Source organism: Lissotriton helveticus, chromosome 5_1 (genome assembly GCF_964261635.1).
Source record: "Lissotriton helveticus chromosome 5_1, aLisHel1.1, whole genome shotgun sequence".
NCBI lineage: Eukaryota > Metazoa > Chordata > Amphibia > Caudata > Salamandridae > Lissotriton > Lissotriton helveticus.
Window position 1 is genome coordinate 1,780,590,450 of NC_136065.1, and position 22,799 is coordinate 1,780,613,248.

Here is a 22,799-nt window from a genome sequence, read left to right on the forward strand (position 1 = left end):
ACTCTGTTTTCTCTTTGTAATCAGTAACCATAAATGAAATACCGCGCACCCAAGGAATGTTTCGCCAAAGGGTGAATATTAGGTATAAGAAGAGAAGCCTGACTTCATGAAAGTGTGCAGTCTCCTGAATATACTTGTATCATACTTCTAGGACCCTGTCACCTTGGTTGCAGCCAATAAACTAATCTTTGACTTCACCTAGAAGACTCTGAAGTTTCTGTGGGTCTGACTCAGGAGAACCCGAGGTCTTTGGTGTGTTGATCCCCTGGCACCGCTGGGTTACCGGTTCGGTACCGGTTCCTAAAAACCCAGTACCTCACAGTCTCTGTCTCCCAATGGCTAGCCTCCATTTATGGAGCTAGCCAATGGGAGACAGAGGCGGGACCAAAGCCCCATATGTAGGATCATGAGATTTCGCCCTGGGCGGAGCAACTGCTACGCAGTTGCAACGCCAGGGCGAAACCTAAAAACACCTAGTTTTTGGTTTTTTTTTATCTCACCTACAGACAGCTTTAGCGAGACCCTCCTGTATTTTGCAAAATCAGCTGGGTATGTACTATTTTAGCCACAAAAAAAGGTCTACTGGCAGGCACAAGGTTAGGATTGGAGCTGCAGAAATTTAAACATGTCTATTTCAAAGCGGAATACTCTGCTAAAACAGTTTCCATTGATTTAAGGCTGAAAATGAATGATTATGAGTAAAATAAAGTGCCGCAAAGATGCAGCGAAATTTCCATATTTGTGCCGCTAAATTTGCGAATCCATGCCCCAATATCCTGGGGGTGTCTGTATAGCGTCCATATCTCAGTCTTTTTGTATGTGACTGTGCTATGTATTAACAGGCACCATTTTGTGTTTCCTCCTTTTCGATGACCCCAAGGAGTAAACCCAGACAACAAACTCAAAGCAAACCACATGCATTATCAGAGGACGATAGAGTGAAGTAGCGTGTGTGAGGAAGAGCGCATGCTGGAACAGGAGTGGTGCTATCCTGGAGAACTAAATTGATCAGGACACTCCGAACAGTTCAGAACAAAAAGACCAGACTTATTTGAAAGCTGAAGTCAAGACATCACATGCACCCAACTTTGAAAATCATGTAGTGGCTACTAGCCAAATAGGAAATGCAATGCAAGGTAGTGTGTAACGGGAAACATCCATAACAACGCAGGCATTACCCGGCACTGCTAATACAACGCTGCTATTACAACGCAAGTCATTACAACGACTTTTGCTGGAGGGCGCTGTAGGATAGGGAATAGTTTAATTTTCTATCCAACAACTTCCCTACTGTCAAAGTGGGCTGGAGTTCGAATAGAAAATTAAACTATTCCACTATTCAGCGCCCCCCAACGCAAGTTGTTGTGACGACTTGCATTGTAAAAACTGCGTTGTAATGGCATGCGGGGTAAAAGCCCGCGTTGTAATGCCGTACAACCGTGTGTAACATGCATGGAATTTTGGAATCAAGCTCTTTTTTATTGGATGTATGACATTACAACGCATGCTTTTACATAGCATGCTTTTACAACACGAGTTTTACAACGCATACCATTACAACGCATAGTGCTTTGGGGCGCTGGATAGTGAATAGTTTAATTTACTATTCCAACTCCAGTCCCCGTGGATAGTAGGGAAGGTGTTGGATAGTAAATTAAATCTATTCCCTATCCTAGAGCGCCCCCCAGCGCAATGCGTTGTAATGGTTTGCGTTGTAAATACCGCGTTGTAAAGGCACTACGTTGTAAAAGTTGCGTTGTAAGTGTTGTTCACCTTTTTGATTATATACAAAGGTTTGAGTTATTTGCCAGCGTCTTGCACATCCGATGATTAGCCCTACACTCTTAAAAAAGAATGAGACACAGAAGAAATGTTTGTTCACTATCTAGGAGACTTTGCTGGCTCTGGTGATTTTTCAGGCTACATTTTTTTGCCATCTTTCTAGAGTCCATCCTAAAAAAGCACAGAATAGGACACATTTTGATGTGTGTGTATCATGTCCAATTTGATGCCACTGCATTTTTGAACGTTTTCAAGAAAACTGATACTATATAGAGATTAAAGAATTATCAAAAGGTGACATGCGAATATAATTTTCGGACACTCCATCATAAAGGAATAGGAGTAGAGTTGGGTGAAAATGTTTTCAGGAAAGCGAATCAGCCGAAATCCACCCTGTTTTTGGCTCACTGCAGAGTGGACGTGGGCCTAAAAACCACCCAAATCAACTCTGCAGCCAAACCAGAGAAATGGGTGGATTTTGAGACCTAATTGCCTAAACTTCCCACCTTCCCAAAATCTCGACGGCCCATGGACCATTGAGGAATTACTGCCTACTTTTCGCCTTTTTAATCAGTAATCGGCAAATGCAAATGTAGTGACTGATTTATTTATAAATTGATTGATGGATCAATAATTTGAATGAAGTATGGATTGAAGGATGAACTGACTGGTGCGTGGACTGCTTGGTTTATTGACTGATGGGCGTTTAATATAATAGATAAATTGGTTATTGGCTGTAGTGAGTGTAATGCGATCATAATATTTCTATAACAATCTCCTAATGTTATGTATTATCCTCTATAAGAAATTACACCCAAAGAGACTCCTAAGAAATATGAATTACAAGGCTATCTGTAATACTAGAACCCACCGCCCCCATGGTAATTCCTAATTTCCCCTGGAGTTTCACACAAACATATCAATTTTTCTCAGATACCAAAGTTTCTGGATGAAAAACATCAAACATGCGGACGCTGTAATCCCGATGGAGCCAGAAAATCCAGTTACCGACCCCACTGGGATTAGTGTAGACCTACCTCTATTGATTCCTGTTTTGTAACACCTTTCTAAGCTCCAAATTCTCCTCATCGTGGCCAATAAATCAAATACCATTGGAGCAACTTGGCCTCTAGATGGATATTCTCAATGAAAGAACTACTAGCATCCCCAAAAGTACCTTTCTTGGAGTTTAGCTTGGAAGGATAGCCTATGTGAGTACTCAAATCCCCGAAATCTCCTGAAATGAGCAGGATCAGAATATATGGATCTGATCACCTATTTGTGAACTGGAACAGTGGGGCAATCGCTCGATTGTTAGATTAAATTTGTGAAGCTCAGATGGAGCGTAAAATAATGTCATTCACTGGAGATTTCTGCCCCAAATGTTCTAGTCTGTAACAAAACAACCCCTTCTCCTCCCTGGCAGCGCTAGAGACCAGCTTCATGTTACTACATTTACTGGTATAGGGTTGTGCATCCGGCCCTTATAAGCACTTTCAACCAGCCCTCTACATACATTGCTATTGTGTCATTTGCATTCTTCTTCCCCTTCTATAGCTTACAGTATGGGCAAATGGGTCATCCCATTTCAGACATGGGCAAACTTCACTGCGAGCGACAAACATCCTGTCATTTCACAAGGCACACACCCACTCACATAGTTGTTTCCGTCAGTGCCAAGGATTAATATGGCAATGTGAGAATTTTCCAGACCTAAATTTTTTTTTTGCTTTAGGCGATTTAGGCCATTTTGTTTGAGGTTGATGAGAACCCATCAAAAAGGTTTGTAAACCCCATGACAAAATAAGACAATAAGTGACAAAGCCAAAAGGTTGACAGCCAATACCAGACCCTTCGGCTATGCCAAATCTGTTATTTTTCCTGTGTGAAAGGTGAAAAGCTATACATTTTAGACCAAAGCCCCACAAAAGCATCCAACTGGCTTGCCCCTTCACATCAGCCTGGCACCATCATCTTCTTACCATCTGGTTGGTATGCTTCATTGCTGAGCTTCACGAAGGTCTCGTACTTTGGCCGTAAAGGCACACCCACAGCGTTGTGCCAGCCTTCCCAAGCATACAGCAGCTTCTTATAGCTCCTGGAATTGGCCATAATGTCTGTCAGGTCTGGTAGGATAGAAGCAAAAGAGAAGAAAATGGTGAAGAGGCAACAGGGAGCAGTATCTTTAATAGGAAGAGACTGTTCACAATTAAGATATTTGTCTACCATCACAGGAGGGCCTGGGCATGCTGTGTGGTCCTGTGAACCTTTTCTGTAAACTAAATTGTGATTGATACAAGAGTGTTTAGTGCTAAAAACAGTTGTATAGGGAAATCTGAGACTTCCTGGTAGGGCGTTGTCTCTGGAAGGTCTTACGGGTCAGGTGAAAATCTGTCATAAGTGTCAATGGGAGTGACGCTACCCCAGTCCCACCAGCTTTTAGAGGCTGAGACCTATTGCTAGTTGTGACTTGCATATATGCCTTTTCTGCTCTGGACAGGAGTGAAACTCATTGAATTTGCGGTTGCAGAAGCAGACTTGCTTAGTCAGCCCTCCTTTGCCCTGATGGGACAGCAGGTATGATCAGCACCGAAGCACACAAGCCCATCCTTTGTATGGTCATAACACAGTAACATACCAGGGTCCAGGGACCAGCAGTTGGTGTTCTGGTTGGGCGGGCACACCTTGGAGGTGGAGTAGATGCTGTCCATTTGACTCAGGATCGTGTTGTACTGCAAAGAGGAGAGAGGGCAGTGTGAGTGGAAAGACATCCAATACTGCTGTATGTGATACACATTGGAAGGCTGTGTCTTTTTAATGTCACCAGAACCTTGAGATCTCAATATAGGACCATATTACATGTTTCCCAATATACATTTTTATATTACATGCTTATTTTCGATAGGTAGCTTGAAAAAGCAATTTTTTTAAACCACAGCTCACTATGGTCACCGAGAGGAATTAAGCTGTTTAGGCTTTGTTGACCTTTCATGAACAAATTACTGATAAAACAATAGGCAAATGCCAGAGACAGTGGATTCATGCAATTTTATTGCTGCAGCATTTACTATGTGGAATATGGCAAAAAACTAAATTTCACATGGGCATAGGCATCAGGGGAGGCTAACCCTGCCCTTTATGCCCTTTTTATTTTTATTTTTCCCTATGTGATGTTCAACGCACTAGGTTGAGTAAGGGCGACTATAATAGAAATTTCTCCATGAGGGCCAGTCAATGAATACATGACGATTCACAAATCTACATGCAGTTTATCAATTTGCCTTTTTCCATGAATACACATACTTCATTGGCAGGAGCAAGCAACATAGTGCAGCATAATTGCCGACATGTGTGCTTGCCTTTATCACTGCCATCTGCCTCTTTCTGTTGTGCCCTGTTGTGGCATGTGTGACAATAGTATATGTGCGTGGCAGGTGAAAATAACAAATGGTAAAAACCATCTATTGACTGAAAATAAAAATCTTGCATTTGAGAATAAAATTACTGTTTTGAGGGGAGGTTGGGCTTATTATTCAAAATGCAAGTTCTGTAATTCATGATGAAAGTCTGTGTGTTCGGACACTAGCAAGATGGAGCTTCAGACAAAAGGATTTACATGTCAAGAAGTATGCAGTTCCTAAAGAGGGGTCTAGCCCTACCAAGAGGGTGGTGCTCCTTTTGGAAGCAAGGGCCCTTACACACCCAAAGGGGCATCATGCCTCATCATCGGGCTCCTCGTTAGGCAACGCTACAATGCCAACGGGCCCCACGAGTGTGTTCTTTTCTTTTTGCTGATGTGGAGTGTGAGGTGTGATAACTGCCCTTTCTCGCCAGTCTTTTTCCCCATTGGGCTCTTTAGTCTGACAGTGCCCAGGAGCCTTTACCATTGCAACTTGCCAAATGGTCATGCTTGGAGCCAAATTGACTTGTCTGCCTTTCTTTACAGCTGCCATGAATTTGGCAAAGCTAAAACTCTTCCGGCATTATTACATTATGAAACGTTTGGATTTGCTCTATTGCTTCAGTTATTTCTGTGTCTTTGTAGTTTTAAATTCACCACATTATTTGTCATGTTTATATCATCCACACAAAGTCAACCCGTTTCGGGACCACTGTATATTTCCTCACTCCACACCAATAAAGTGGTTCAACACCCCATCAGGATTACAAGCGCTATATAAATGCAAATCCTTTTTCCCTTTTCTACCCCTCCCAAAATCTTCTCAATCAAAATAACTAACTTACTTATCCACCACTCAAATTACTTTCATATTTCACTATACTAATTTAACACTAATTCTTATGGGTTCCAGAGAAGTGTGCTACTCGCCAAAAAAGCGCTTCAAAACCCCATCAGGGGTAGCAAGCGCTATATAAATACAAACCACTTTCCCTCTTCTGTCTCGCCGCCTACCCTTCTCTATCCAAATAACTGAATAACATATCCACCACTCAAATTACTTCATATTTCACTATACTAAGTTTCAACACTAATCCTTCATGGGTTCCGGAGTAGCATGCTACTCGCCAGAAAAGTGCTTCAACACCCATTAAGTGTAACAGGTGCTATATGAATGCAAACCTTTCTTTCCCTTCTATCCCTCTGCTATCCTTCTCACTCCAAATAACTGACTAATACCCACCACTGAAATTACTTTCATAATTCACTATACTAATTCACCACTAATCCTTTATGGGTTTCCGGAGTAGCGTGCTACTCGCCCAAAAAAAAGCTCCAACACGCCATCAGGGGTAACAAGCGCTATATAAACACACACCTTTATTCCTCTTCTATCCTTCTGCTATCCTTCCGAATCCAAATAACTGACTAACCTATCCACCACTTAATTTACTTTCATATTTCACTATACAATAATCCTTTATGGGTCCCGGAGTAGCATGCTACTCGCCGAAATAGCGCTTTGATGCCTCGTATGGGATAGTAAGCACTATATAAAAGCAATTACAATACAATAATACTATAGGGGATTTAGTGGCTATGTGTAAGAAGATGTGGAGCAAGGATGTACTGTTGTGGAGTCCTGTTTCTTTCAGATTACATCTCTTCAGTAGGTCACAAAATGCCGGTGCTATTAGGTGTCAGTGCTCAGTCTTACACCCACCTCATGCCTCTATCTCACTACCAGGCACTCCTGCCCCTGTATTTCATCCTTGCAGGTTCCTGCTGCCTCCCTTTGTGACAGGTTTTCTGCCTTTTTCTTCCTCCTTCTTTCCCCTTTGTGGGTTTTTCCCTCTCTTGTTCTTGATAAATGTCTGATAAGGTGAAATAAGTGCTGGTCCAAAAAATGTGAACCTGTGGCCCCAACAGCCAACCACCATCTCAAATTAAGCACTGACTCTTTGCCCCTCAAACACGACACCCGACTCCAGAATATAGCCTAATAGATGGCAGCAGAGGACAGCACATCACTGCCACGAAGGTTTTCGAGTCTGCATTTATGAAATACCCCAATTGACTGGAGGTCTCTGTTTTCGCAGACAGGCAGTGGCCTGTGAATGAAGCAGCACAGGCCAGAGGCAGGACGGATCTTCTGAGCCTGTTAGGTCCTGAAGCGCTATTATTCATGGTCATTTCCACCTCGCTCGACCCTGGTGGGCTAGTGAGTTGTCTGAAATCTGCAGCCAGCCTTGGAACCTCAGCACAAAACAAGACGGGAGAGGGTCCTGCCAGGAGAAGGTGGGCGCATGTTTACAATGATAAATGGCCAAGCGAGGCAGAAAGACAGAAATAAATAGAAGGCAGCGAGTGCCAGCGAGAGAGAACTAAGTGTAAAAGTTAACCATCTCCTCATCCTTATTGACTTATCAGCGGGCTTCGACACAATAAATCATCCAGCTCTACTTGAGACTTTGCAGAGGAGCTCTGGCATCAACGGCACAGTTCTAAAATTGTTCACTTCCTTGCTTCAACAATGTTCACAACAAATTAAAATCAACTCCTGCCTCTCTATACCAACACGAGTCATACTTGGAGTCCCACAAGGATCGAACCTCTCACCATCCCTCTTCAATCGCTTCATGGAACCCCTTACAATTATTCTGAAACAAGCAGGGGTTCAATACCACCTATACGCAGATGACACACAAATCTACTACAAAAACACCTCAATGTCACGCTAACCAAGATCCAAACTTGGTTTAACGCAAATCACTAAAAGCTGAATCCGGACAAAATGCAACGAATACTGTTCTCTCGGAAAAGTAACCACCAACCAATTCAAGACTGGCTCAAGAATCTTGATGCTCTAAACTGCTCCCTTGTCCTATCCGAATCAGTAATGTCACTAGGCATTACCCTAGATCAGAACCTATCAATGAAGGACCACATCAAAAACTCTGCAAAAGGTGCGCTCTACTCACTAAAACACCTCAAGAAAATTAAACCTTTCATTCCCCACAGGATGATCTCAAGACAATAGTTCAATCCCTAGTCCTTTCCAAACTGGACTATGGGAATGCCATCCTAAAAGGGACACCAAAAGCTCACCTATCCCCACTAAGGTCAGTCCTTAATATGGCAGCTCAACTCATAACTGGTGTAAAAAGATTTGACCACATCACACCAACCCTAAACGTCTTCAACTGGCTTCCAATGGAAGGTAGATGTATCAACAAACTGGCATGCATCACACACAAGGCCCTTCACACACATTCCTCTAACTAAACAGCAAACTGCTAAAAGCAGGAAAATCCAGAACTCTGAGAAGCACCAACTCACTTCTTCTCATCCCTCCGAAATTGAAAAGGAAAACGACCCAAGGCCGAGCCTTTTCTGGTAACGTACCCAGGATGTGGAACGCACTCCCTATCGACCTCAGATGCAACCCCTCCTTCTCCTGCTTTAAAAGGGACCTGAAACTCCATCTCCTCAACAATAACTTTACTGTCCAAGCCAACTAACCTAGGCTTCAATAACCTAGTAGACTGTCCTCTCACTTGACCTTCAAGGATGGGTGGTTATCTGCCTGTTCCAACCACCTGCGTTTTTCTCCCCTTCACTGTATTCATTAGTATTATGTTTTTGCTTATATCTTTATGCTCCCTCTTATCCTGCGATGCAATGCTAATTTTTCTTTTCCTTTGTGTATGTAAAGCGCTTTGATACCCATGGGTCAAAATAGCGCAATATCAAACTTTATAAATAAATAAAATAAAATAAATAAATAAAAGAGAGATAGGGAGGAAGAGAGACAGCAAAGACATACGGAGAGAGGGACAGAAAGAGAGGCCGGAACATAGTAAAATATAAGGAGTCATAAATACAGAGGGCAACAAGGAGTAATAAGAGACTGATAGGAAGCGAAATGGCGGAGAAAAGGCAGAGACAGATCCATAGAATAATCGAGAGAGCAAGTCTGAGAGAGGGACACGTAGAGACAGATGCACATACAAAGAAAGAGAGAGAAATGGGGAGGAAAGAGAGCGGGGAGCAGACAGCAATAAGTCTAGAGATTAGGAAACAGAGGGCCCGATTCACAGAATTAACTTAAGACAAAATCCTAAACTTACTACCATTTTAGTATTCACAGAAGGCACTTACTCATTTTGGTATTCACAGAAGGCACTTACACATTTTGGTATTCACAGAAGGTAGGACTCCTAACTTTAGGACTTCTGTGAATACCGAAAGTCTTAAAGTTAGGATTTTTCTCAGTTTAGGAGTAGTAAAGCTTGGACTCCTAAACTGAGAAAAATCCTAACTTTAAGACTTTCAGTATTCACAGAAGGCATTTAGGAGTCCTTAAGTTAGGACTCCTTACTTCTGTGAATACCGAAATGAGTAAGTGTCTTCTGTGAATACCAAAATCGAAGTAAGTTTAGGATTTTGTCTTAAGTTAGTTCTGTGAATCGGGCCCAGAGAGACAGAGAAATCATTTATATATAAACAGGGGGAGAGAGTAAGGGAAGTTCGACCTGTAGGTCAAGTAGGAACTCCTGGTCCCCTTGGGTATAATAATATAAACAAAAGAAGGAGTAACCACTAAGGATACTGAATACCTGTATGATTATTACGGTATTGTGGGTTGCATGCCTTACGACCCAGTATGGGACAATCCTTTGTCCTTTGAAGACCCCTCACTCACCAACCTAGTTGGTGACATGCTTCATCATCGGGGTCCCACCCGGACAGCCGAATGCCATCCAGGTGTGCTGCGACACCTGATTACAGTGGAGCGGGTTATTCGTTTTTATATGTGATAAGGATAAAAAAAGTGTGTTTAAAAGTTGTCTCAACACTACCCACTCGAAGACTTTATTCTGGAGTGGTTGGACAACCATTAAAATATATATACAAAAGTATTTACATGAGGCACCTTTGCCTTATTAGGTAGGCTGTGGTGTCAAGAGAGACGTGTTAGAAAGGAAGGAGGTCTACATGTTTCAACCTACGTGTGATTATGGAGGTTTTCATCAGGACCAGTGTAAATATAGGCTGGATGGTCTACACACGCTAAGGTGTATCCAGTCCTAGCCTACAGTTCAGGTGAAATCACAAACAGGTGATTTCTGAAAAAGGTGTTGCTCTCCGGTTAGTTTCGATTAAAAACCTGTGGGAAAAAAAAGGGAGGGGGGGAGAAGGGATTGTGGTAAAGGCATGCTAGTAACGTACAAACATAAAAGTGTGACTGGTGCACTCTGTGAACCAATACCCAAACTTGGGCTCGACCAGTTGTAAATATGAGCAGGTTTACGTGCTATTTGTGAGGGAGCCGCACGCATTCACTGCCTTCAGGGTGTTGAGTATCATACTTAATTGTGAAGTATCGTCACAATATTGGGATACCAAAAAGCCGCTGTTCCAGTGAGTGTAAGGAAATAATGAGTCTAACCCATGTGGGAATAGTTGTGTAGAAGCTCCAATAATGGAGCGTGCCGTGCTCAAAGTAATCACTAAGGTAACGTGATGCGGCGCAAAAAGAGATCTCCAAGTGCCGAATGTTGATCTCGTTAAAAACCACACACACATACAAACAGGTAGCACAATAATCTTTCAAAAATGAGCATACTCAAACAGTATTCTTACGAGAAGCACGCTGATTTAGGGCTTCATGAGCTCTCCGACCCTGCTCGTGCAGCTGCCATCTAAAAATGGAGAGGGGCGAGGGGGTGAGAGGGCCGTAAGGGTTCCGTCGAACCATGTCATAACTATTTTGGATCTATCCGGACTTACTTGCGGCTTGTGGAGATCAGGCAGTTAAGCCTAGCAGCAGATCTGTCGGGAGCTCCGCGGGAGTACAGTGCGGGCTCTGGCGTGCTGCTAGAAAAAGACTTCCGTGTTTGCCGAGTGACCGGGGCGGGGCGTGGTCACGTGGGGCCACGTTGCTAGGGGGAACCACGCTAGAGACCAACGCTAGTTGCGCGCAGCCGCAGATGGGTGTGCTGAGAAGGGATTATCATCAAAGGGAAATAAAAACGCTTAAAACACGCTCGTCAGCGTAGTGTTGAGGGCATGGGTAGGAGTTATATTCAGAAGGGGCTGGGTGACAGAACTGTTACTGCACGGATATTTAAAGTGGCGGATTCTTGGGAGAGGTACTGGACGGATGTACCGTTAGTACAACGTTTAACCAAGAGGTCTATGGATGAAATTAGTTAGTAAGCACTGAATTCCACGGAATATTGTCATTCAGCCCTGTGCTCTGGGTGGACAATCTGTATATCCAACGTTGCTCTTTTTCAAAGAGTCGTTGTGATAATTTTTCGCCTGGTGTCAGTTGTTCTATGACAGTCCATGTCATATCATTAGGCGTGTGATTAATGGAGAGGTAGTGCTCAGTTAGTTTGGTCATTGATTTTTTGCACCGGATAGTGCTTCTGTGTTCGCCAATTCTTTGTTTCACCTTCCTACTGGTCATGCCAATGTAGCGTAGATTGCATGGACAGATGATAAGGTACACAACGTTGGTGCTGTTGCAATTTGTATGAGCCCTGATGGTCCATACTTTCCCTGGTTCCAAAGAAAGGGTTTTCGTATTCTCCGTCAGATGGCACACACTGCAATTACCGCACTTAAAGTGCCCGATAACGTGGGGGAGACCCCACGCGTTTAGTACTGTTGGAGACGGTGTGCCCTGATTCTTAGGTCTAGTATTGACGACCACGTCCTTTATGTTCCTGGCCCGTTTGAAAGAAAAAAGGGGTTTCTCCCATTTTAAATTGCCCGTATTAAGTATCTTCCAATGTTTCTGGATGGTTTTAGTCACATGATTGGAAGCCGGGCTGTAGGTAGTTACGCAGGTCAGGGGGATTTGGTCGTTGGTCTTTGTGACATCCTCTAAGAGTATTTCCCATTGCTGGTTCCTCGCTCTTTTCTGGCTTTGGTTCAAGATCTTTTTTGGGTAGCCTCTAGACTCTAACTTCGAGGTAAGATCTTTTGCTTGGTCTCGGTAATCGTTAAGGTTGCTACAGTTCCTACGTATTCTAAGGAATTGCCCATATGGCAAATTTTCTCTTAGTGGTCGTGGATGAAAACTTTCAAACCTAAGCAAGTTGTTTTTTGCTGTAGGTTTGTAGTGGGTTTTGGTGCGCAATCGTCCATTTTCCTTAGTGATGACCAAATCAAGGAAGACCATATTTACGTGGTCCTTCGTGTAAGTGAATCTCAAGTTGTTGTCCCGATACTTCACAATTAAGTATGATACTCAACACCCTGAAGGCAGTGAATGCGTGTGGCTCCCTCACAAATAGCACGTAAATCTGCTCATATTTACAACTGGTCGAGCCCAAGTTTGGGTATTGGTTCACAGAGTGCACCAGTCACACTTTTATGTTTGTACGTTACTAGCATGCCTTTACCACAATCCCTTCTCCCCCCCTCCCTTTTCTTTCCACAGGTTTTTAATCGAAACTAACCGGAGAGCAACACCTTTTTCAGAAATCACCTGTTTGTGATTTCACCTGAACTGTAGGCTAGGACTGGATACACCTTAGCGTGTGTAGACCATCCAGCCTATATTTACACTGGTCCTGACGAAAACCTCCATAATCACACGTAGGTTGAAACATGTAGACCTCCTTCCTTTCTAACATGTCTCTCTTGACACCACAGCCTACCTAATAAGGCAAAGGTGCCTCATGTAAATACTTTTGTATATATATTTTAATGGTTGTCCAACCACTCCAGAATAAAGTCTTCGAGTGGGTAGTGTTGAGACAACTTTTAAACACACTTTTTTATCCTTATCACATATAAAAACGAATAACCCGCTCCACTGTAATCAGGTGTCGCAGCACACCTGGATGGCATTCGGCTGTACGGGTGGGACCCCGATGATGAAGCATGTCACCAACTAGGTTGGTGAGTGAGGGGTCTTCAAAGGACAAAGGATTGTCCCATACTGGGTCGTAAGGCATGCAACCCACAATACCGTAATAATCATACAGGTATTCAGTATCCTTAGTGGTTACTCCTTCTTTTGTTTATATTATTAGACAGAGAAATCAAACACCAAATTCTGATCGGCGACTAGACGCTAAAGACTGTCACAGACACATCTGGAAACCAGCACAAGGCAGGATATGTCAGAGGTGCGAACTGAACCTAATCGAGCACAACATACATTTCATTATGTCCAGCCCTGATTGGATGAAACAAGTAATCACTACTTTGTGGATTCAATCACAAGAAAACTCACCTCACAGAGCAGAAGGGAGAGCGGAAAGATCAGAGCGGAGCCAAAGATGAAAGAAACATAGGCAGATACTAAATACGTGCCACAGACTCCTATCTAGAGCTATACACCAGCACTTTTGAGCATGCAGAGCTACGTCAGTACTGAGAAAGGAATAGGTCGTGGAAAGAAAACATTGCTCTGCTGGGTGCAACGGAACTGAGAGGGGCAGAGAAAGGGATAGACAGAGGGAGGGAGAAAATAAAGGGGGAGAGAGAGAGTGACAGAGGGAGGGAGGGAGAACATGGGAAGTGGTGGTGTAAACTTTACTTAATGCTTTTGATCTGCGTTAGTTGAACTATTTACCTCTATTTACCATATTACCATATTACATCATCGTATAACAAACCACTAATTATGTTAGAGCTCCTCTCATGTCTGCCGCTTGCAAAACACCTCCAATACATACTTCACCTTATATAACTCACAATATGCTCTGTCTCTCTCAAAGACCTTCCCTCTTTTCTCATTCAGTATTTCTCTCTTCTCGTAATTTGTTTAGCACCTGATGAACTCGTCATCTGCTGCCACTTCCTTCTATTGATGCGTGGTAAAGTGAAACCTCAGACTTGCGCTACCTTCGAGATCTTGTAATAAGTATGACGCTTACTCGTCACCCAGCCACCTTAAGCAGTGGGATGCTTGCACGTATCCCATGCACAGCAGAAACCCTGTACGCACACGTTCTCCTCAACATCTGGCTAGTAATTATCCACACCTTCACTCTTCCTACATATTTTGCTTTGTTTATTCATATAAAAAAACACTCTAAACTCCTCACTCGAGCTTGCACGACCACACAGGGTTGAAAATTGTAATAATAAATTAAAGATTATCTGTCGTTACTACCATTACTAAAATAACCACGTAAACTTCAGCCTAATGCTCCTAAACATCGCAATCTATACATCGCATCCTTTTTTTATCGTACTATTACACTTAAGACCCTTCTGTTGTACTAAAAATACTCAATCACCCTGCTACCCGGAGGTGAAGATGCAAAATACTTTACTGTCAAGGCACAGCTTCTTTTTTTATTTCAAAGTATTTTATTGAAAATAAAATTTTGCATATACAATACAATTCAGTTTGAAACATTTACTTGGCTGTTTGGTTTTAGGTGGAGAAGAAAGAGAAAGAAGAAAGGGGGGGGGGGTTATTGTTCCAGATGAGCGTCTAGGGCTGCCCACATCTCCTTTCTTGCTGTATGGTTGGCTGGTTGGTGGTTGCGGTGATGCTGTCTGCCCTCCGCAGGAAGGTCACCCAGTTAAACCAACGTTTGAAAGTGGCTTTCCCAGTGTCCTTCCAGTTACCCAAGATAGTTTTGGCGGCAGCTGTGAGCTGAACATCCACTAGGTCACTGTTTTCTTTCGAGTCAAGCGATGTGTCCATGAAGGCCATGGTGATGCCTGGTAGGCCGCGTAAAGGGGGGACGTTGGGCGGTAGGGTTGGTATGCAGCCTGATGGATTCGAAGTCCATGGTTGCGGCGAAATTATATTTTGTTATTTATAGTGCTATACAGAGGAGTAGCATGAAAGAGTTATTGCGTACCTCTTGTCATTAAATCATAAGTCCATTCTGATTTAGTGGGTAGAACGTTTATTGCTGAACCATGTATAAATAAAAGAAATACACTAGTGTATCTCAAGTTCGACTGTTGTTTTCGCTGAGGCCACTAGGTGGCACTGTTGTATTTTAATTATTTGGTGCGTAGCAGTGGTACAAGTAATTGGCCAGGTAAATCCAAGTACTATATTTCCGATGCGGCTTGACCAGTTCTCTGTGCTGTGGTGGACGAGTCAATGTTGTACATGCAGAGTGAACGCAAGAATTTGCAGAAATTCTGCTTCATCTAAACTCGTGAGGAACATTTCCCTCTGGAAACCTTGCGACCAGATGTGACCAGATGTGAATGCAGAGATGTAGGCAAGTAAGGGACTGTGATCTCCAGCTCTTTATTATCTTCTGTGCCCGATGCTCACATTTGCCACTTGCAGCTGAAAATGTTCCTCAAAGGCGGCTTCCGCTTTGCAGAAGTTTACTAATTAATGAGCAAGGACTGGGGTAAACTGTGATGCTTTGTGGCTGCTGGAGTGGTCATAAACCATTGACACATTTCATTACACGTCAACATGACGCCTTATGATTTTTTTAATCGAACCACAAGGTATCACAGTAATGGCAGTGTGAATTGCCAAGACAATTGCCTCCCTGCCAGCTGGCCACCTGGCTGAAACGCATTTTATACTGGCGCTTCCTGATTGTTCTGGCAGGTCAGGGATTAATCTTATTGTATAGTGTTGTAATTGCATTTGTATAGCGCTTACTGCTCCTGACGAGGCGTCAAAGCGCTTTTTCGGCGAGTAGCACGCCACTCCGGAACCCATAAAGGATTAGTGGTGAATTAGTATAGTGAAACATGAAAGCAGCTTGAGTGGTGAATATGTTAGTCAGTTATTTGGATTGAGAAGGATAGTGGAGGAATAGAGAAGGGAAAAAGTTTGTATTTATATAGCGCTTACTACCCCTGAAGAGGCGCTGAAGCGCTTTTTTGACGAGTAGCATGCTATTCCGGAACCCATAAAGGATTAGTGGTGAATTAGTATAGTCAAATATGAAAGTGATTTGAGTGGTGGGCATGTTAGTCAGTTATATTGTATATCTCCCGCATTGGACTGCCAGCCAGTGCCATCTGGTAATGCCAGTGTCCAGCATTGATGAGTCATAGCAGCATTTCCTAACCGTTGCCTCTGGGCGCAGCACTGTTCTGCCCACTGCACAGACTATGACCCGCCTCTCGAGTATCTGAAGTTGGGGAGCTGCATATCGGTTAGGCCCTAGAAAGAGTTACATGTGGGGGTCTGGTATCTCAGCAGCCTGACCATCTCCTCCTCATTTTATTCTCCTATGTGCTTGATGCCCTCTAGGCCAGCATATGCTACACCTTTTGACAACGTTTGCCTTCCAATTTCTTTGTGGAAGTACTTGCATGTGGATTAAAATACATTGAGGGCTTCCAAGATCTCACTGCAGATCACCAGCACTTACTGACTTGAATTGTACATCAATTTCTAAAAGGTATCAATCATGTCAAGGCAATGTATATTATGCATAGGACACAATGCATTGTGCATAGAGCATTTATTCCTGAATGGCCTATGCAGCCGACAGCCAAATGCTCACACTATGCTCCATGTTGGACCATTGTTGAAGCAACCAATCTTGCATAAATTCTGCATTTTGCGTTATGCTTCTTATGCAAAATCCCAGAAATTATGCCAGAATGAAAAATCACATAATTTCACAAGTCGTTCGGGTAAAAATCCTATGAGAGGAGTACAGGAACAGCGAATAAAGAGATTGCGATAGGATGCGGCACATGGCACTTGTGTTTTTTTTCCCAATTTTTACTGTGGAAAATTTGTTCTCACATCCACATTGGACATAAGGACACATTTCACATAACAATATAGCACTAAATGCCAAATTAGCATTTTGCATAATTTTGTGTCATTCTTCAGAATCTTGACAACATTACGTAAAAAGAAAATTAAGTGAGTTTTTCAACCCCTTAAAATAGGTGACTGGTCCATGCTACTGGTTTACTCACCAGATGCAATCGCCCATCACGGCATATCATTCTTAGGTGTAATTAGTATGGCATGCATGGGTTCCACGAGCATGAAAAGGGGTAAAGATTTAGGGCCAGAGTTAGACCCGGGTGGGCAGCCCTTGTCCGTCACCACGGTGGAGGTCATGTCCTCTGCCATCCCAAATTAAGAAATCATTGCCGGTTCTGCAGACATTGGCAATGACATTAATTTTGTAATTCTCATGTAGCACTGAACCATTTTGTTTTCCAGCCCTGAATATCACTTGACGGGCCAGGTGGTCGTACGAAGCAGGCTGTAATGGGTTTTAATGCATCAACTTTTGTTGAGCAGCTTAAGAGGATAATGTGCCCCCTTGGAACTCCAGAGGGGGGTCGAAGGAATTTCTCTTTATGTTTGGGATCAGTGGCGTAGCTAGTGGGGGTGTGGGAGGTCGGTCCACCCCCGGGTGCATTGTTTTTGAGGGCGGCGGAGGTGAGAAAGTCATCTCTGTTGACTCCCACCAAACCCCCGCACCCCGAGAACAAGTCGTCCATCGGCTGCAAGAACCCACCTCCGGGAACAAGTCACCCGCTGGCCGCCACCCCCCTCCTCCGCTCTTACCTGCACCAGGAGGCAAACTCAGGGTTCGCCCTGGGTGGCAGTATGTCTAGCTACACCACTGTTCGTGATGTCAGGCAGAAATGTAACCAAAAGGTGTGCATGTCGTCTTTTTTAAGTCACTGCTGACAATCAAACGTTTTCCTGCATCTTCTGTCTTCTAGGTCAGTTGGCTTTCTCGCCAAGTTCCAGAGTTTTCGACTCAGGCCTGACCCTTTGTGCAACTGCTTAAAAAGGCTTTCCGTACGGGAGTCTCCTGCCCATGAAACATAAGTGTCTTTGAAAGGATATCATGTCAGTTCGGAGGGATTTGACCTCAGGCGCTGTGGTCACTGTGTCTTCACTTAGAAGGGCCTCCAGTGTGACCTCCTGTGCACCCTCTGAGGGAGAGGGTGGGATGGTTGGAGTGGACATGGCAGGCTTTTCTATGACTGCCACTGTGCAGAGAAGTTGACAGTTTGGTTTAGGTTGGACAAGAGGCAAGGCAAAGTTGAGCTGACTAGCCCGGAGTGCCTTGTCACTGTTGTAGAGAGGAACAGTGGGAAACCCAATTTACCCTTGGAGGTTTGGGAAGTTTAAATATTATCAGATAAACGTGCCTGCAAGGGATTTATATAAGTACACTCTGTTAAAAAATTCATTCAATGATGTATCAAGGTTCCAAATGGTGACCTATAGTTAAACAATCAACAAATTAATTATCATTCCTTTCCCGACGATCTATGACAGATACTAGAAAAACGGTGAAAGTTCTTCATGCATTAAATTTAAATAGTGGAAATGTGGAGGGTACAAATTAATTTTTAAAGCAAAACAAAAAGGCTAGAGGTTTACATATGGATTTTGTGCTATTAGTACCTCAGAGTCATTAATGTAAACATCTATTCCAAAATTAAATACATTGACAGAAAGGTGTGTCTGAACAAAACAGAAATAACTTTCTAAAGAGAAATCAAACAAGACGGAAATAGATAAAAATGTCGACGTTTCGGTCTTGTTGGCATATACATCCATTAGACCATCTTCAGTATGATGAAATGAACTGTTGTGTAACCCCAAACCGAGGCTGGGTACTCTTCCTCTGGTCAGCTGCCGTCACTGCAGTCAGCCTCTCAGTTGTCGAAAAAGCTAAGCCAAAAATTGCTGCTCCGATAGACTCGCCGAGATTGATTAGTCTGTACTCGTGCTCGCATGAGTCACGCCGCCGTCACTTCAGTTGCCATTTGTTGGCATTTGTCAGCATTATATTAAATATTTAACAAAGTGTACTTAAATGAATCCCTTGCAGGCACTTTTACCTGATAATATTGTCACAGTTGTGACTCATATGAAAGTCAGGGGTAATACACCATCACCAGTTCTCAGGCCCTGGCAAAAGGCTAGTGCATTGCTGGTAACCCTATAGATAAGAGACTGTTGCAAAGTCATCCTTTACCCCCCATTTTCTGCTGACTGGTACTGGTGGTAACTGACTCTGACTGTCTCTGGCTCTGCCTAACCCAGGCCCTCGTACATAATAGGGCAGGGGGATTAAAACTTCCTTTAAGTCCCTAGCATATAAACATGACAGTTTGGAGGCCAGCAGCCCTTTCTGAACTTGCATATGTGCACTGCTGAGAGCCTGAGGTCATTTTTTTTTTTTAAGTTCAAAAGTTTTTTATTAGGAGCTTAAGAGATATACAGCTGAACAAAAGTTAATAACAGAATAAAGAGTACATACGTAAGGGGTACACAAAACAGTAATAAAAAGTAAACCAAACAGTAATAAAAAGTTGGCATATGGAGAATACACGTGAGACGTGTCTTTATTATATACAGTAAATTAAATAAAACATAAGTTATACAGTGCATTAAACATACAAGTATACACAGGAGAGTTGCATCAATTATTACACGGCGGTAGGCATACAAAGTCATAGATTGATATCATTACCACCACAGCAGGCTAGTTAGGAAGGTAAAGATACGGGATGGTCGCGAGGTTAAGATGTATCAAGGAGGCTTGTGTATATCAAAGTATTCATCTAGCGAGGGCCAGAGTCTCCTGAGTGGCGGACGCCACGGGGTTGAGGCGAGGGCTATGTTGTCAGCCCCTCTTAAGTTGGTGACCCAATTAAGCCAATGGGGGAAAGAAGCCTTGTTTGTGCTTTTCCAATTATTGAGTATGATTTTAACTGCAGCCGTCAGCAATAGGTCAAGTAGGGCTTTGTCATTATCATTGAGCGTGGCGGCTTTGGCAAATCCGAAGACGGGCGTTGAGAATTCCCTCGGGAGGGTGATATGTAGGACCTTTGATACGAGATCAAAGATTCTGTCCCAATAGGAGGAGACGCACGGGCACCTGAAAATTAAGTGTTCAAGGTCCCCTCCCCCACCATTTCAGTTCCAGCATGTGTCATCGTCTTTGAGTTTGTGCAGAAAGAGCCTCCTAGGTGTCCAGAAGGCCTTATGAAATAACCAGAACTTTGTTTGTGAGAGTGTAGGGCTTATTTTGTGGCGAGTGGTGGACTCCCAGGTTCTGGCCCAGTCTGCCTCCGAGGTAGGTGTGGATGAGAACGCGTCCCAATAGAGCTGGAGTGGTTTGGTTAGAGAGGGCGATTGTGGGCGAATAAGTTTATATATTCTGGAGACTTGGTGTCCAAGTTTGTTTAGTGAGGTGAGGAAGCCGAGGAGGGAGGGGGTGACATCATTCAGGTCCGCTTTAGCTAGCGCTACTTTGATGTGTAAAAAGTTATAGAATTCTATGTGGTGTAGGAGGAATCTGTTCTGTAGTTCACTAAAGGTGAGTGGTAGCGAGTTTTCGGTGAGTTGGTGGGGGAATAGTATACCTCTTTCTATCCAAGAGGAGTAGTTTAGAGTTTTCCCTTTGTATGTTAAGGCGGCATTGTGCCAAAGCGACTCCCAATTTGAATGCCGGAATTGATGTGGTAAGTGTTTGCTAACTTGGAGAAGAGCCAATTTGGTGTTTTTGAAGATAGGGCCCAGGCCTAAGTTGGGACGGAGTTTAATGGTGAGCAGGGCGCAGGGGTTGAGACCTTGTAATATGGACCTTTCTACAGAGAGCCACACCGGGGTATACACCGTCTGTGAGGTTAGCCAGTACGATCCTTGTTTTGCCAAAAAGGCAATTTGATATAGTTTGAAGTCCGCCAGGTTGACTCCCCCCAAGTTTTTACCTAATCGTAATTTCTTCAAACTAATTCTGGCTTTCTTACCCTGCCATAGAAAGGAAGAGATCAGTTTGTCCAATTTACTATGAAACTCTTTGGAAAGCATCAGTGGAAGCATTGTGATAAGGTAGTTGACTAAGGGGGATATCATCATTTTTATGGTTTCAATACGACCCCACCAAGTGATGAACCGGGGGGACCAACCGTCAAGCAGTCGTTTGATTTTGGCCAGGGTCGTGGATTCATTATGTTTAAGGGTACTTAGGAGGTCATCTGTAAATTCTATCCCTAAGTATTTAATCACGTTAGTCTGCCAAGTTAGGCCAGAGTTGCCTAACACTTCTCTGGATGTGTGGACATTTAGAGGTTTTACCTCGGATTTATCTCTATTTAACTTGTATCCGGATAGGGAGGAGTATTTGTCAATTGAGGACATAAGCCCAGCGATGGAGTTAGTCGGGTCTTCCGTTGTTATTAGGATGTCGTCTGCATAAACTGCTAACTTAACTCGTGTGTCCCCGAAGGAAACACCCGCAATGTCTCTATTATTTTTGATGTCTGTAAGGAGGGGTTCAAGGGCTAGGAGAAAAAGGGCTGGGGAGAGAGGGCAGCCTTGTCTGGTTCCCTGGTGAAGTCGGAACGGGTCGGATAAGGTCCCGTTTATAGCTATCCTGGCGGATGGGGCGGAATATAGGGCCATCACCATCTTGGCAAAGGAGTCGCCAAGATTGAAGGAGTGCATGCATTGACGGAGGAAGGACCACGAGAACTTGTCAAAGGCCTTTTCCGCGTCCAAGGTTATTGCTACCATTGGGGCGGAAGAGGACTTTGCTTTCTCTAGAAGGTGACACAGTAGTCTTGTGTTGTCGTTTGACATCCGGTGTTTTAGGAAGCCAACTTGCGCGGGGCTAATTAGTTTATGGAGGACGGAGTTTAGTCTGGTCGCCAATACTTTTGCATATATTTTGCAATCAAGGTTAATTAAAGAGATGGGGCGGTAGTTTTTAGTGAGGAGGGGGTCTTTCCCTTCTTTGGGTATTACTATGATCGTCGCTTCGCTCATTGATGGGGAAACACTGCCGCTGGACGCTGTGGAGTTAAAAAGGTTAAGGAGCGGGGGGCTAAGTTGATCTGTAAAGGCCTTATAGAAGGACGCCGTGAAGCCGTCCGGTCCGGAGGCCTTATTATTCTTCAGTGTGGTAATTGCTGTCCTGATCTCCGCGTTAGTGACTGGGGAACCTAGCTGGGTCCTATCCGTTTCGGAGAGTTTGGGGAGGTGAAGTGATTCAAGGTAGTCATTGCAGGCTGATTCATCTAGTGGTTTGTCATTTTTGTATAGGTCTTCGTAGAATGATTTGAACGTGTCGAGGATGTTAGATTGCTAAGTATGTGTGTTGTTTCTAGAATCTTTAATAGACGATATGGTGGACAGTTTCTGTTTATGTTTGAGATAGGAGGCTAGTAGTTTCCCTGCTTTGTTGCCCTCGCAGAGTTTTAGGGCCTTGAAACGGTTGATCCATACCCCTGCTCGTTTGCTGGTAATGGTGTTGTATTCGTACTTTTTTTTGGTTGGTGTTTCTAATATTTTAGTGTCCAGAGGGTTGGACTTATGTTGGGATTCTAGAGTTCCAATCTGTTGTTCCAAAGATTCTAGCTCTTTATTTAACGTCTTGTTCGTCTTGGCTCTGATGTTGATTATGACCCCCCCGGATTGTGGCTTTCAGAGCATCCCACAGGGTGTTGGGTGTAGTGTCGTTGGTGTCATTTAAGGTTAGGTATTCATCAATGGCATTAGCTATTACTAATTTGTTTGCGAGACCTGAAAGTGTTTCATCATTGAAGCACCATCTCCTGGGTGGGAGAATCGATTTGGAGCCAGCCAGCTTGGTACGAATACAGGCGTGGTCGGAGACCAATTTAGGGGCTATTTCAGTTTCCTCTA

General features: G+C 43.6%; 1 protein-coding gene across 2 annotated transcripts in view; it reads right to left on the bottom strand.

The window, feature by feature from the left end:
• The window catches only part of ACE (angiotensin I converting enzyme), a 236,673-nt gene that overhangs the window by 131,048 nt on the left and 82,826 nt on the right, over positions 1-22,799 (bottom strand). The window contains exons 3-4 of one of the 2 annotated variants that reach the window (XM_078645075.1): positions 4,421-4,514; positions 3,765-3,908 (exon numbers count right to left, since the gene is read on the bottom strand). In XM_078645075.1, the coding sequence (XP_078501201.1) occupies positions 3,765-3,908; positions 4,421-4,514 (238 nt within the window). Of the gene's footprint in view, positions 1-3,764; positions 3,909-4,420; positions 4,587-22,799 lie in introns of both variants that reach the window. The other variant, XM_078645076.1, reaches the window with a different exon arrangement.